This window comes from Ochlerotatus camptorhynchus, unplaced genomic scaffold (genome assembly GCF_037179485.1).
Source record: "Ochlerotatus camptorhynchus isolate MF236.1 unplaced genomic scaffold, CSIRO-AGI_Acam_v1.1 ptg000274l, whole genome shotgun sequence".
Classification (NCBI taxonomy): Eukaryota; Metazoa; Arthropoda; class Insecta; order Diptera; family Culicidae; genus Ochlerotatus; species Ochlerotatus camptorhynchus.
This window is the reverse complement of record NW_027040763.1, coordinates 4,489,939-4,502,885: the sequence shown is the minus strand read 5'-3', so window position 1 is coordinate 4,502,885 and position 12,947 is coordinate 4,489,939. Positions and strand designations below refer to the sequence as shown.

General features: G+C 42.4%; 2 protein-coding genes across 2 annotated transcripts; both read left to right on the top strand.

The window, feature by feature from the left end:
• The first annotated feature begins 9,405 nt into the window (after positions 1-9,405).
• Ttc19 (tetratricopeptide repeat domain 19) lies at positions 9,406-10,698 on the top strand. Its single transcript, XM_065227716.1, has 2 exons — positions 9,406-10,298; positions 10,367-10,698. The coding sequence occupies exons 1-2, from the start codon at positions 9,471-9,473 to the stop codon at positions 10,613-10,615; spliced, it is 1,077 nt and encodes a 358-aa protein (XP_065083788.1). The 5' UTR covers positions 9,406-9,470; the 3' UTR covers positions 10,616-10,698.
• A 295-nt stretch (positions 10,699-10,993) lies between these two features.
• On the top strand, positions 10,994-12,654 carry LOC135705862 (WW domain-binding protein 11). Its single transcript, XM_065227715.1, has one exon. The coding sequence runs from the start codon at positions 11,069-11,071 to the stop codon at positions 12,575-12,577; it is 1,509 nt and encodes a 502-aa protein (XP_065083787.1). The 5' UTR covers positions 10,994-11,068; the 3' UTR covers positions 12,578-12,654.
• The last annotated feature ends 293 nt before the right edge of the window (positions 12,655-12,947 follow it).

Genomic DNA, 12,947 nt, shown 5'->3' with positions numbered 1-12,947 from the left:
AAAACATCAGAATACATCCAATGACAACAGAACCTAACGTTACATTAGAATCAAACTTCATAACGATGTAATTTGTTGCACGCATAAAACATCAGAATACATCCAATGACAACAGAACCTAACGTTACATAAGAATCAAACTTCATCACGATGTAATTTGTTGCACGAATAAAACATCAGAATACATCCAATGACAACAGAACCTAACGTTACATTAGAATCAAACTTCATCACGATGTAAATTGTTGCACGCATAAAACATTAGAATACATCCTATGACACAACAATAAAAAGTGGCTTGCAGTGCAGTGATGCCTCCTATGCATAGTTTTGTGACATTATCAATTGCAAATAAAATTGAACTCTTTAGAAGAGTGGAAACGCTAATAAAAGTGCACTTAGACGTTGTATCGTCTTGACGCCTTCAGCGCACTTATTCTTCATTCACCAAGGAATAAGTGCGATGAAGACACAACAACAATTTAACGTAAAACCGCACTTTTATTAGTGTTTCCGCATTCATAATCTCATAAATGTGCCCAAATCGCAATCCTCGACGCAATCATATAAAATAGCACATTGCGATTACAAGGTAGAGCTTACCACAATTAACTCTTGCACGACTGACATAGCCTCAAATCACTGAAAGAAATTTTGGCATGCCCTGTGGGCAATGTTTATTTGTAAGTAAAACAAATGCCCTGGTGACGTTGCAGTGCAAGAGTTAATTAGTGTTTTAATTGATTATTATCGTTTCAATTGAAAACCGATTTTACTTTTGTTCTGTACGTTAAACATAACGTTGGCCATAGTGTGCTGTATACCGCATCCGTGTACAAATACAGCACACTATGTCCGACGTTATGTTTAACGTATATACAGAACGTTTTCAACGAGGTTTTCATTTGAAACGATAATATTAATTCCAAGGCAAACGAAGAAAATCATCTGGCCACCCTGCATGCATATGGTTATAGTCCATTCCTCGGTCCATTCTATGCGCTCGAGTATTGATGGTCCGAATGTGAGGATAACAATAACAAACCAGCATATCTGGCTGAAGCGAAAGTGAGGATAACAAACTTCGCACTTGAAAATGGGATTGCGCAAGTGTGCGTGTTTTGAACAACAGAAAGGTCAATGTCGTTCTCATTTTGAAGTAAAGCTCTATATATCGCTGCTGCATTAGCGTATACCAAAATTATTCAGGGTGTAGGTGTCAGATGGACGTTCCATTACAAACCACTGATGTTGACCTGTCAATGACTCGCGTTATTAGCTGAATCGCAAAAAGAAAACTAGAGTCCCTGAGGCCCTCGGCCCATGCAAAGTTTGTTTTGTCCTGAGTCAGCACTACACGGCGAATGAGAATGACCCAAATTTGAGTTTAGTTCACTCATAAATCGCAAAAAGTACAGGAACTCAGTTTTGAGTTAATTTCCCTCTGTTTTTTCCAGGATTTCCAGGTTTTTCCAGGAAAATTTGTCCGAATATTAGAAAAGTAAAGATTGGATTCTGTGGATTTTCGTCAATCCTAATTTTCCGTAAGATTTTTGAGGTTTTCCACAGGAAAACATGAGGCAAATTTACTCATCGCTGCGTTCCTGCACTTTTTGCGATTTTGAGTACACTGTATTCAAATTTGGGTTGATCACATTGGCCGTGTACAGTTTTTTTTTCGCGGTGTTAAAAGATCGATTTCGATCGAATTAGTCCGGGAAAGTGCCGTTGTGTTCGTCGCGAGTTTTGGTGGCGATTCGGTGTCTGACGTTGCGGTTAATCAGCAAGTTTTCCGCTTGCTGGCTGCTGGTCTCACCCTAGGAAAAGGAAGGCTGTTTTTCAGGTATGTGGGCTGTTTTTGAGGTGAATTAATGTAATGTAATTATGTTTTTTTTTTAGGAAAGTGCACCAGTCCGGAGCCACATACCGGTAGCGAGTCCGAAGCTGGATCCCGGCGGGGAGTTCAAAGTTCTCTTTGCAGGTTAGTGAGTGTGTTTACTGTTTATTTGTTTTGATTGACGAATAAATAAATACTGAAAGCTACGGATCCCGATGACGGGTTCCGTAGGTGGATCCCGATGACGGGTTCCGTAAACGGATCCCGATAACGGGTTCCGTAGACGGATCCCGATGACGGGTTCCATAGACAGATCCCGATGGGGAAACCGAATACGGATCCCGAATACGGATCCCGATGGGGAAACCAAATACGGATCCCGATGGGTATTCCGTAGACGGATCCCGATGGGGAAACCGAATACGGATCCCGATGGGGAAACCGAATACGGATCCCGATGGGGAAACCGAATACGGATCCCGATGGGGAAACCAAATACGGATCCCGATGGGGATTCCGTAGACGGATCCCGATGGGAAACCGAATACGAATCCTGTTGGGGAAACCGAATACGGATCTTGATTGGGAAACTGAATACGTATCCTGATGGGGAAACCGAATACGGATCCCGATGGGGAAACCAAATACGGATCCCGATGGGGATTCCGTAGACGGATCCCGATGGGAAACCGAATACGAATCCCGTTGGGGAAACCGAATACGGATCTTGATTGGGAAACTGAATACGTATCCTGATGGGGAAACCGAATACGGATCCCGATGGGGAAACCGAATACGGATCTTGATGGGGAAACTGAATACGTATCCTGATGGGGAAACCGAATACGGGTCTTGATGGGGATTCCGTAGACGGATCCCGATGGGGAAACCGAATACGGATCCCGATGGGGAAACCTAATACGGGTCTTGATGGGGATTCCGTAGTCGGATCCCTATGGGGAAACCGAATATGAATCCCGATGGGGAAATCGAATACGGATCCCGATTGGGATTCTGTAGATGGATCCCGATGGGGAAACCGAATACGGATCCCGATGGGGATTCCGTGGACGGATCCCGATGGGGATTCCGTAGACGGATCCCGATGGGAAACCGAATACGAATCCCGTTGGGGAAACCGAATACGGATCTTGATTGGGAAACTGAATACGTATCCTGATGGGGAAACCGAATACGGATCCCGATGGGGAAACCGAATACGGATCTTGATGGGGAAACTGAATACGTATCCTGATGGGGAAACCGAATACGGGTCTTGATGGGGATTCCGTAGACGGATCCCGATGGGGAAACCGAATACGGATCCCGATGGGGAAACCTAATACGGGTCTTGATGGGGACTCCGTAGTCGGATCCCTATGGGGAAACCGAATATGAATCCCGATGGGGAAATCGAATACGGATCCCGATTGGGATTCTGTAGATGGATCCCGATGGGGAAACCGAATACGGATCCCGATGGGGAAACCAAATACGGATCCCGATGGGGAAACCGAATACGGATCCCGATGGGGAAACCGAATACCGATCTTGATGGGGAAACTGAATACGTATCCTGATGGGGAAACCGAATTCGGGTCTTGATGGGGATTCCGTAGACGGATCCCGATGGGGAAACTGAATACGTATCCTGATGGGGAAACCGAATACGGATCCCGATTGGGATTCTGTAGATGGATCCCGATGGGGAAACCGAATACGTATCCTGATGAGAAACCAAATACGGATCCCGATTGGGAAACCGAATACGGGTCCCAATGGGGAAACCGAATACGGGTCTTGATGGGGATTTCGTAGACAGATCCCGATGGGGAAACCGAATACGGATCCCGATGGGGAAACCGAATACGGGTCCCAATGGGGAAACCGAATACGGATTCCGATTGGGATACCGTAGACGGATCCCGATGGGGAAACCGAATACGTATCCCGATGGGGAAACCGAATACGGGTCTTGATGGGGATTCCGCAGACGGATCCCGATGGGGAAACCGAATACGGATCCCGATGGGGAAACCGAATACGGGTCTTGATGGGGATTCCTGTACACTGATAAAATTTCAAAGATTGTTTCTATATGTCCTACTTTTGCAATACAAATTATATCTATGTGTCGGACACATACTGAATATGTGCACACATAAAAGCCATGTGTAACCACGCATACTATTCATTTGACTCATAAATTTCATGTGTGCTTCTGGGTGAATTCTGTTTATGTGTGGTTACATGTAAATCATGTGGAATTTTACATAGGAATTCTTCAATAAAAATGTGTGGAATTCTATTATTCTTCTTTCCTTTATTTAACGTCGGTCTCTGTTCCGCAATCTAGTGCCAATCACCAACGGACATCGATTGCCATCCATTGACGGCAATCGAATGTGCAGGAAGGCAGCTTCCACACCTGCGTAGGATATCGCACCCATTCAACATACATGGGCCGGGACCAACGGCTTTACTTCCCTTCCGAAGGAAGACGTGACCAGAGATTTTTATGCCTCAGAAAAATCCCACCGACCTCGGCTGGGATTGAACCCAGACCCATTGGGGTATTAGAAAGCAGTCACTCTTACCACTACACCACGGGCGCCGGCATGGAATGCTATTAGTGTAGTGCCATTAATTTTCGTTTCGTGTGGAAAACATGGAATTGGGTTGTATAGTTTCGAAAAACAAACAAATTTTTGTACATCATCTGAACGAGCTTTGTTTTCTGAGCACAAATATATTTTTATCGTTCCCAGACATTCATCTCGATTTGTAAACCAAGATTTAAATTGTCGATAAATTGTATTAGATGACATTAATATCCATTAAATGAGAGTTCGCTCTATGGCGAGGGCCGCTAAAATGGTGATATTTGCAAATGTAATCGCACTGATTTATCATAGTTCATGCACAGAGAACAGACGTTGAAGCTCGGTCAGAAACTTGTGTAAAATAAGTGGGAACGTCGCCGTTACGTGGTGTGAGCATCTCCTGATTTTCTCTATAAATTTTCCACTTTCGACCAATTTGGCGCTAGTATCTATAAATTTTCTGTTGAAAATAGCCACTTGGCGCTACTAGCACTTAGTGTCTAGTGTAATTTGTGCAACGCATGCGCCATCATGTTTTCAAAGAGGTTTTTTAAGTGGGAAAGTCGCTGTTAGTGGCGCTTAAGTCGAATAGGAATCTTTACACAAGTTTTTAGAGAAATTTTGTTCGAGCCTCCATGTCTGTTCTCTGTGGTTCATGTGAACCAAAATTTATGAAATTTTGGATTTAGGTTCCATTTTTAAACCATTTTTTTTCAGCCTATCAATATTGGATTCAGAGAGTAAGCGGCGGTAAGCTCCAACTCGGATTAACTTTTAATACCGCCTCTGTTTGGATGATCTGAGAATTGTTTGTATAGCGAATAACTCTGATGTCGACATCAAAGCAGCCGGACATTCTTGATCGTTATTTAATCCGAGGATAATACCGATTGGAGCTTAGCCATAAGTGATTTAATGAATACGCTGATTGCGACTCTCTGAAAATTAAATCCACAGATTTTATACGTCAAACTCATCCTTTACAACGTCCTCTTGTAACTTAAAAATACAAAATGTCATCATAACGTATAATGACTTCATAATTCCGGAAAAAACATGTTTCCGGGTGGAATAAGTTTCATCAAGCCTTATGATGGTACCCAAGATTGGCCACAAGCAGTGGCGTTTCCTTAACCTCAATCTACCTGTGCACCAGCTCTCAAAACAAACAATTATCAAAATATTGTTTGCAATGGATGGATATCGAGTAACCTAGAAGATTAAGTCTATTTTTCAACCGATTCGAGTATGAATAAGGCATTAAATCTGGTTTTGTATAACAAAGTTGCGCCAACTAACTCGGTCCCTGGCTGCTTATCTCCAATTTCTCGAGCGTCCCACACTTCCTACATCTTGCTCCACTTGGTCTAACCACCTAGCACGCTGTACTTCTCTGCGTCTTGTACCGGCCGGATTTGAGGAAAAACACCATTTTTGCGGTATTGTTGTCCGGCATTCTTACAACGTGTCCCGCCCATTGTACCCTTCCACCTTTAGCGACTTTCTTGATATTGGGTTCACCATAAAGTTACGCCAGTTCGTGGTTCATTCTTCTCCTCTATACACCATTTTCATATACCCTGCCAAAGATGGTCCTAAGCACGCATCGTTCGAAAACTCCCAGTGCTCCTCAAGCATTGTCCATTGTCATATTTTTCATGCACAATAATTTTGTTTATTATATATTTGCAGTTCGTCAATAAGGTAGAAGACTGGCAGCCCAAAACTTTCCGCATTTTCGGATCATCTGTAGAACAGGCAGAGATCTGGAGGCGCAGCGATCACATTGTCATGATTGTTTGGTAGTTCACTCAAAAATGCTATAACAATCGCCAAGCTCGCTGTAATGTCACCAAGTGCCTCGTCACCCACGAATAGGCGCCTATGTCAGTGGTCTAACAACTCTTAGCGCGCTAATGGCATAGTTCCCCTGCCGCATAGAGAGTTGCCACAATGATATTAGGTTAGCTAAGGTCAGTTAACTGACTGGTGGGAAACGGGAGCTTAAGCAATGGCTATTCTGTATGCATTTAAGAGATAGTCTACCAGAATGGATGTTTTTTTTTGTACTATTTTATGTTTTCTGATGGTTTTGGTTATGCAAAACATGAGAATTAACTTTTCCAATGCTTTCAATTGTACAAAACATTAGAGCTAGAAACATGATCTTGTAAACACTACACACCTTAACTGGTAGTTTGCTAAAAAAATGCTGCAACAATCGTCAAGCTCGCTGTAATGTCACCAAGTGCCTCGTCACCTACAAATTGGCGCCTATGTCAGTGGTCTAATAACTCTTAGCGCGCTAATGGCATAGTTCCCCTGCCGCATAGAGAGTTGCCGCAATGATATTAGGTTAGCTAAGGTCAGTTAACTGACTGGTGGGAAACGGGAGCTTCAGCATTGACTGTTATGTACGCATTTTTATGATGTAATCTAACAACAATCGTGTGTAGTGTTTACACGATCATGTTTCTAATTCTAATGTGTTGTAAATATAATTGAAAGCATTTGAAAAGTAAGATTCTAGTGTTTTGTATATCTAAAAACATTAGTAAACATCTACATTTGAAAACATTCAAACAACGTTTACTTTAAACGTTTTGTACATCTGAAAACATCAGAGAACAACAAACACGAAGTACAATTAAAAACATCCGAACAACGTTTAGTTCTAACGTTGTGTACATCCGAAAACATCAAAAAAAAAGTTTGGTTCCAGCATCGGGAGGCATCTACGTTAGAAAACATCAGAATACATTTACATATAAAAACATTCGAACAACGTTTAGTTCTAACGTTTTTTACATCCGAAAACAACCCAAAAACGTTTGATTCTAACATCAGGAAACCTTTACATTAGAAAACATCCGAAAACGTTTACATATAAAAACATCCGAAAAACGTTTAGTTCTAACGTTTTTTACATCTGAAAACATCCAAAAACGTTTGTTTCTAACATCAGGAAACATCTACATTAGAAAACATCAGAAAACGTTTACATTTAAAAACATCCGAACAACGTTTAGTTCTAACGTTAAGTACATCCAGAAACATCCAAAAACGTTTGGTTCTAACGTCAGGAAACATCTACATTAGAAAACATCAGAAAACGTTTACATTTAAAAACATCCGAACAACGTTTAGTTCTAACGTTTTGTACATCTGAAAACATCCTTAAAACGTTTGGTTCTAATGTCAATAGATTGAAATTTTTGACGTCAGACCGACATTAGAATGGCAAAATTTTGTTCCAAAATTTCTGATGTATACATCATGTTACGTTGCTTAAATACATCTAAATCATAATGTTTCCTAATGTTTGACATCAGGCATACATTTGATTTTGATGCTGATGTAGACATCAAAATCAAACGTTGGGCTAATGTAAATTTCTATTCGGGTTGAATCCTTCCCGGGTTTGCGAATAGGTATGATTTTCGCTGTCTTCCAGATACTTGGAACGTAGTGCAGTTCCAAGCATCATGTTTTCAGCGCTGAGCAAATCTGTTCCACTGTCTATCCTCCGGAGGGATGGCACAAGGGTAGGAATCAAGGTTGAGTACGCATTACTCAACCTGTACTTCGAGCGGACTTTAAATGTTGGAGCCAAGCAAGTGCAATTTGGCAATCGCATTTGCTTTCTCCTGAGGGGTGATGATGAGCCGATCGTCATTATTTTCATCTTTGAGTGGTGGAATGGGTTTGGGATGCGTCTTTAAGACCTTGGCAACTTTCCAAAATGGTCTGGAGCGGTCGTCCAGATTCTGGACAAGCCGCCCGAAACTTTCGTTCCGGATTGAGACCATTCTGCAAGCAATCTCCTTGCTCAGATCGTTGAGTTGAGGCTAGACAGCAGTGCTCTTTATATATTTTCAGGATAAAGCAGAATGATGTGCAATCAAGTGGTACTGGGTTGCAACTGGGTTTGAAAAGAACGTTTATTTCATGAAAACAGTGATAAAATTTTTCACTTTATCACTTTTTATTTGTACATTGGGCAATGCTTGATATTGCCACTTTTTCAATAGTTTCTTGTAAAAAATCATCAGTCACAAGCATTGCTATTGATGCGTACAAATACTATTGATCGATTGGTGATAAAATTATTGAAATTTGTCCAGAGGCAGCTGAGTTATTAATGTTCAAAATCTTTCATAATTTTGTTACATGTTCCATTTTCGGTTTCCACAAAGTGTACCCCCATATAGAAATCACAGACGTAGTCCTACGTTAAAACATAATTCCGGGAAATGTCGTCCAATCTCGTTGAAGATTTTTCTAAATGCACATGACACCCCTGTTGCAATTTTTGCAGTACACGGTAAGAAAAAAATACCAAAAAGTAAGTTCTTTTCACTCATCTCGGCACTAAAGAAGCTGAATTTATAAAGAGACGAAATTGGAAATTGGAACAATCGATTATCTGTCATAGTCATAGGAAACATAATTCCAATCGTACAGAAGACCTGTTAAATGGATAAGATGTCGCCTATTTACCCAATTCAGTATCTTTATCCGGCACTATAGTGCAGGAACCCAAATGTAGGTAAAGCGAGTCAAAGTAGTTTTCATTTACTTGTGTGAAATTCGTATGAAATTTTCCTCTAGCTTTCCACCCAAAAGTAAGTTAGTTATACCCAAAAGTAAGTAAATATGATTATAATCAACGTTGATTTCCCACAATTTACCACCCCTGTTTACTCCTCCGTTTTGACAACATTAGAAGGATAAAAGGAGACAAACTAGTCAAAAGTAAGTAAAAGTGAAATGGCCGTTGGGACTTTTTCCTACCGTGTATTTGTTTTGAATGTTTTCCAACCCTATTATTACACTCTCCGCACTCTCCCTCTCAGCAAAGTTTTTTCACGTTGAGAACGGTGAGAGAAAAAGAGAAAAATCTCTCGCAAAAAAAAATGCATAACAGAGAAACGTCAAATTCAAAGCCGAATCGTCACACGAAAATCAGCAGTCAGAATTCCGTGCAACTCGTGAACAGTTTTTGAAAGTTTCCCCAAAAAAATATCAAAATGTTTCGAAAACTTCCGATCAACCTAGTCAACACATTGTCAAAGCGAAGCTTTATATCAATCAACCATCCGCGGGTAAGCAGCAAACTTAATCCACCGGAAACCGACGACCATCATCAAAGGCATCATCAGCAGAACGATGAGCGGAACAATAACAAAGTCACCGACAGTAGTAGCAGATCCCGTCGGTATCCGATTCAGTTCATCGCTGCCAGTTCGTTCCTGTCTTGGTTCAGTAAAAAGGACGACGAAGATTCGCCGGAAAATCAACTAATCAAAACCATCAAGATGTCTATACTCAACATCCAGAGGGAGGACTACCGAAAGGCTGAGCAGATGTTGCATATCGCGTTGAAAATGGCCCAGGATCTGCACAGCAAGGATGGTATTACGTACATCTACGACATAATGGCCAATTTGGCCATGGAAGTCGGTGAGTTCACTAAGGCGGAAAAGCTGTTTGCCAATGTTATGCAGCGATTGTTTGCCGATGGATTCGTGGAGGACCACATCAAGATGCTGCACATCAGTTCAAAAATAGCTCACATAGCACAGCTTCAAGGTCACCTGGATAAAGCAGTGCAGGGCTTTGAGTGGACGATAGCCAAACTAGAGGAAAATCTTAAAAAGGTTGGGGAGGATAAGGAAATTTTGGAACTATGGGGAATCACCAAGAATTGGTACGCGCAGCTGTTGATGGAGCTGAAAAGGTTCACGGAAGCACGGGAATGTTTCAAGCAAGCGTACGATGCGTACACACAAATACATGGTAAATTGACGGAGGAAGGGCTGTCGATATTGAACAATTTGAGTGTGGCATGTTCTAATGTAAGTCTTAATATTTATCGAATATCAACAAGATTAATGATCAAGTGTATTTTTTTTTTGTATCGCAGCTAGAAGACTACACCTCGGCGGAAAAGTATCTCAAAGAAGCAATCAGCTTGGCCTCTCAGATACCCAATCTTTCGGAGGAAGGAGTCTATCGGGCCAACCTGGGATTGCTGTACCTGCAGCAGGGCTTGATCAACCAGGCAAAAGAATTTTGCTCGTTTGCCTGGAAGTATGGCAAGCAGCATAGTCACGAGGACACTGTGATACAGGCCAACTACTGTCTGGAACAGATAAAGGCCATGCAGATGTGAAATTAAGGAGCGCAAGCATAAATTAGGAAACCAAATTTTGTTGTTGAGGAGTTTTAACGATGTTTTTAAATCCAGTGATGTTTTCTGTTACAGAAATTTATTATATTAAATAGAACAAGAACATACTCAAATGTGCTACTTTCATACTTGCATAATTAATATCTCAAGCAATATTTGATAGAAATCAAAAAAAATTCTCTGACGCATTCAAATTCTAAATTTAATTATCGTCCACCAATCCGTTTCATTTCAAATGGGCCTCCCGAGACACCCTCAATTTTCTGAACGTCACGAGACGTAGTAACGCATTGTCCAAAATTTTATAGCAACCAGTTTTCTGACAGTTCTATCGCAAAACAAAGTTCACAGCGCCGTGTTTACATCGAATTTCGCTACAAGTTTAGAAAAAAAATCAATTTATTTCCTGATTTTCGGCTGAAATAATCCACCAAAATGGGTCGCCGCTCGATAAACACAACCAAGAGCGGTAAGTACATGAACCCAACGGATCAGGCCCGTAAGGAAGCTCGCAAGAAAGAGCTGAAGAAAAACAAAAAGCAGCGGCAGATGGTCCGGGCCGCGGTCCTCAAAGGAAAAGATCCAGCTCAGCTAATCGAAGAAATGGAGAAAATCGACGAGATGGAGTTCAATGTCTATCAACCGTCGCCGTTGAATGAAAAGGTTCTGAAGGAAAAACGTAAGAAACTAAAGGAAACCCTTGACCGCGTAATGCGGCTCTACCAGGCCGATGATCCGGACTTGTGGGCGGATCTCAAAAGGAAAGAAGTTGATTACGAAAAGCGCCGGAACAAGCGCATTCAGTACTACGAAAGCGTACGCCATGCAGAACAGGTTCAGGTGGACGATATTCCACTGCCCTCGATGAATGAAACACCTACTCCGCTATCGATCCCTAGAATCCCAATTCCGCCAATGTCGATACCGTCGATCGTCCCAACAGTGAAACCTGCCCCAGCACCTATATTGAAAAAGCCAGTGGAAAACCCTATAGAACCTTCGGAGCCAGTTGACGACGACGACGATATCCCCGGATGTCCACCAGGTCCTGCTCCCGATGTGTTTGCCATGCCCGAACTAGATTTTGATCTGGAAGAATTTCATAGTGAAACTCAGAAAAGCGTTAAATTCTTCGACGATGCCGATTCTCGTGATAACTCGGACGATTCGGACATTGAAAAGCCCAAGCAGCCCAGTTCTGTTCAGCAAAAAATGCTTGCTATTTCCGGTCAAAATCTGGATGAATTTATGAAGGAGATGGAAAACGTACAAAAGAAGAAAGATCAACTGGAAGCGCCAGTCAGCGCGATACCGATTCCGCCAAAGGTACCAATTGCTTTGCCCAATCCTGCACCACACCCATCGGATACTACGGTCAAATACGTCCCGATGCCATCGATTCCGATGCCTGGTCCTGCTCCAATACAACCCGCCCTCATGATACGACCTCCGCCGCTTCGCCCAGGAATTCCCGGCATTCCAGGACTTCGAATGCCTCCACGTCCCCCACCGGGCATTCCACCGCGATTGGGCATTCGAATGCCACCGGGTCCTCCCACTGGTCCACCGCCGAAGCACATCCAGCAGCAGCACATGCGAAACATGATGCAACAGCAGAAGGATCCGAAGAGTGCTACCATTTCAGCGAAGCCGCAAATCCGAAACCTCAGTGCCGACGTCACCCGTTTCGTGCCAAGTGCTCTGCGAACCAAGAAGGATGAAGGTATCAAACGTCCCCAAGTGGGTGGCCGTTCCGACGTAGGACACCATGCGCAACAACATCATTACCCTCATCATCCCCATCATCATCAGCTGCACCACCATCCGCAGCAGCACCATTTCCAGCAACCTGGAAGATCCGGTCCGGGGGCTCCTGACCAGAGAAAACCCAGCAAGGATGATGCCTACATGCAGTTTATGAGGGAGATGGAGGGACTGCTTTAGGCGGGGAGGACGATGCATTTGAGTGTGTTAGAAGGTAAGGTTCAATTCAACTACTTTGAACTCCCTAGTTATTAGACATGTTTGAAAATAATAAAGCTTCAAAAAGTATCAGTTCAATGGAAAAAGATTTGACTTGGTCTGAACGCTGTGGGTGCACAATTTTAAATGAAAGAAAATAATTTCGTGGAAACGTTGGGTAGGTATTCACTAGGGTATTCATTTGTTTGTTGAGTTCCACTTTTATGTAAGTCGAGTCGAGCGTCACTTCTGGTCACTGGTCTAATTTGGTCCTTTGGTTGAAACGTATTTAAAAAAAAATGTTCATTGTTACTCTGCGCGGTGTGTGAGAAGAGGTAACTTTTTTCACTTC